Consider the following 1,572-nt stretch of genomic DNA (forward strand, 5'->3'; position numbering starts at 1 on the left):
ATATATAAATTGCATAGATGAATCTCTCACCATAAGACTAGTATTGTGCGCTAACAAAGTAAAAAAAAACAAAAACATTTTGAATTCATGTGGACTTAATATCTACCAGCCATGTCCCTTTGCTGACAAGTCTATTCATACCTAGCTACTGTATAAGGAAAAGCCATGCAAAACACAAGTCCTTACCAAGTATGGCATGTCTACAAATCAAGGATATTGTTCAAAAATCTCTTTCACTGTTGGGGACTTGTTTGCGACCCATTACCTGCGATTACTGTATGTTTTCTCCATGCCCAATTTGATGGTATTGAGGTTTTCTGGAGATGGTTTCATCCTTTTGATCACAGTCGTCCACTCCAGAGGGGACTCCTCCTCCCCTTCAGCAGTTATTTCCAAAGTGATAGACACTCCAGAGGAATCACTGATTCGACTACGTTTGCGCTGGTAGCGACGCTGATCATCATGAAGCTTCATGAAGTCTCATCTCAATAAATCCACTGTGGGAGACTGGGTCATAGAAATGTTCCTGGATGAAAGGCAGAGGATAACAATTGTAACTTTTACAAGAACCCATGATGTGTGACGAGCAAACCAGCAGAGTGGATGTACTTTTGGTGTTATTGTAACTGTAATATTGGTAATTTAAAAATCAAAAAATGAATTACAGTCACTAAATTTTCAATTGATTTGTAACCTGTTAACTAATTAACATACCACACTTACTATTTCAATTTGCATTTATTTAAAGTGGGCTTTGTGTGTTTTAATAAGTGCAACTTACAAATCCTTCATTCTCTTCTCCCATCTTGATCTTCAGAATTACCCAATTCAACTCGTACATAAGACATTAAAATAAAATACAGGAACCAAATTCAGTCAGTTTTCTCTGCTGCTGATCAGCAGTTTGTTTTACAAGTTTTTCCCCAATTATGTTCAAATTATTAAAAGTAATCAGTGTGTTTTCAAAGTATTCAACCTCTTTATACGTTATCACATTCACAGTTGTTTTAGTTAATTTCTCAACTGTAAACTTACAATCCACTTTGTTCCACCAACGCACTGACTCCTATCTTCACAAGGAGCTTTCTTGATGTCTCTGAAAGCATTCCTGAAGCTTCATAATCCTTATATATACTCTGACCTTTGCTTTCAATTAGTGCTCGCATTGTGTGAATCTTTTTTTCATTTTGTGATATCTTTTTTTCTGTTTATTAGTGCTTGCATTGTGCTTTTTATATTTCCAGCATCAACGTAATATAATTGTAGATATTGCTCCAGAATGAATCAGCAGTTTTGAAAGAACTGATGAATGATTCACTCACTCATAAAGACAGTCAACATCTACTGGCAAAATGTACAGATGTACTGTACAAGTGTACAGACTATTAGTTTCTGTGGAATGAGCAAACAAATTTAAACAGTGATACAAATATTGAAAAGAGTGCTGTTCTTTCAGCTCTCAGTTATACAAATATTGAAAAGAGTGCTGTTCTTCCAGCTCTCAGTTATATATACAAACCTTCTGTTGACTTCTCTTATGTTATGCACAAAAAGGTTAAAGTAATCTTTTAT

General features: G+C 35.1%; 1 protein-coding gene across 1 annotated transcript in view; it reads right to left on the reverse strand.

Moving 5' to 3' along the window:
• LOC109099294 overlaps positions 1–390 on the reverse strand; it is a 2,504-nt gene extending 2,114 nt beyond the window's left edge. Inside the window, exon 1 of the mRNA XM_042749647.1 lies at positions 187–390. Within this exon, the coding sequence (XP_042605581.1) occupies positions 187–198 (12 nt within the window). The 5' untranslated portion in view covers positions 199–390. The remainder of the gene's footprint in view (positions 1–186) is intronic.
• Between the last annotated feature and the right edge of the window lie 1,182 nt (positions 391–1,572).

Source organism: Cyprinus carpio, chromosome A4 (genome assembly GCF_018340385.1).
Source record: "Cyprinus carpio isolate SPL01 chromosome A4, ASM1834038v1, whole genome shotgun sequence".
Classification (NCBI taxonomy): Eukaryota; Metazoa; Chordata; class Actinopteri; order Cypriniformes; family Cyprinidae; genus Cyprinus; species Cyprinus carpio.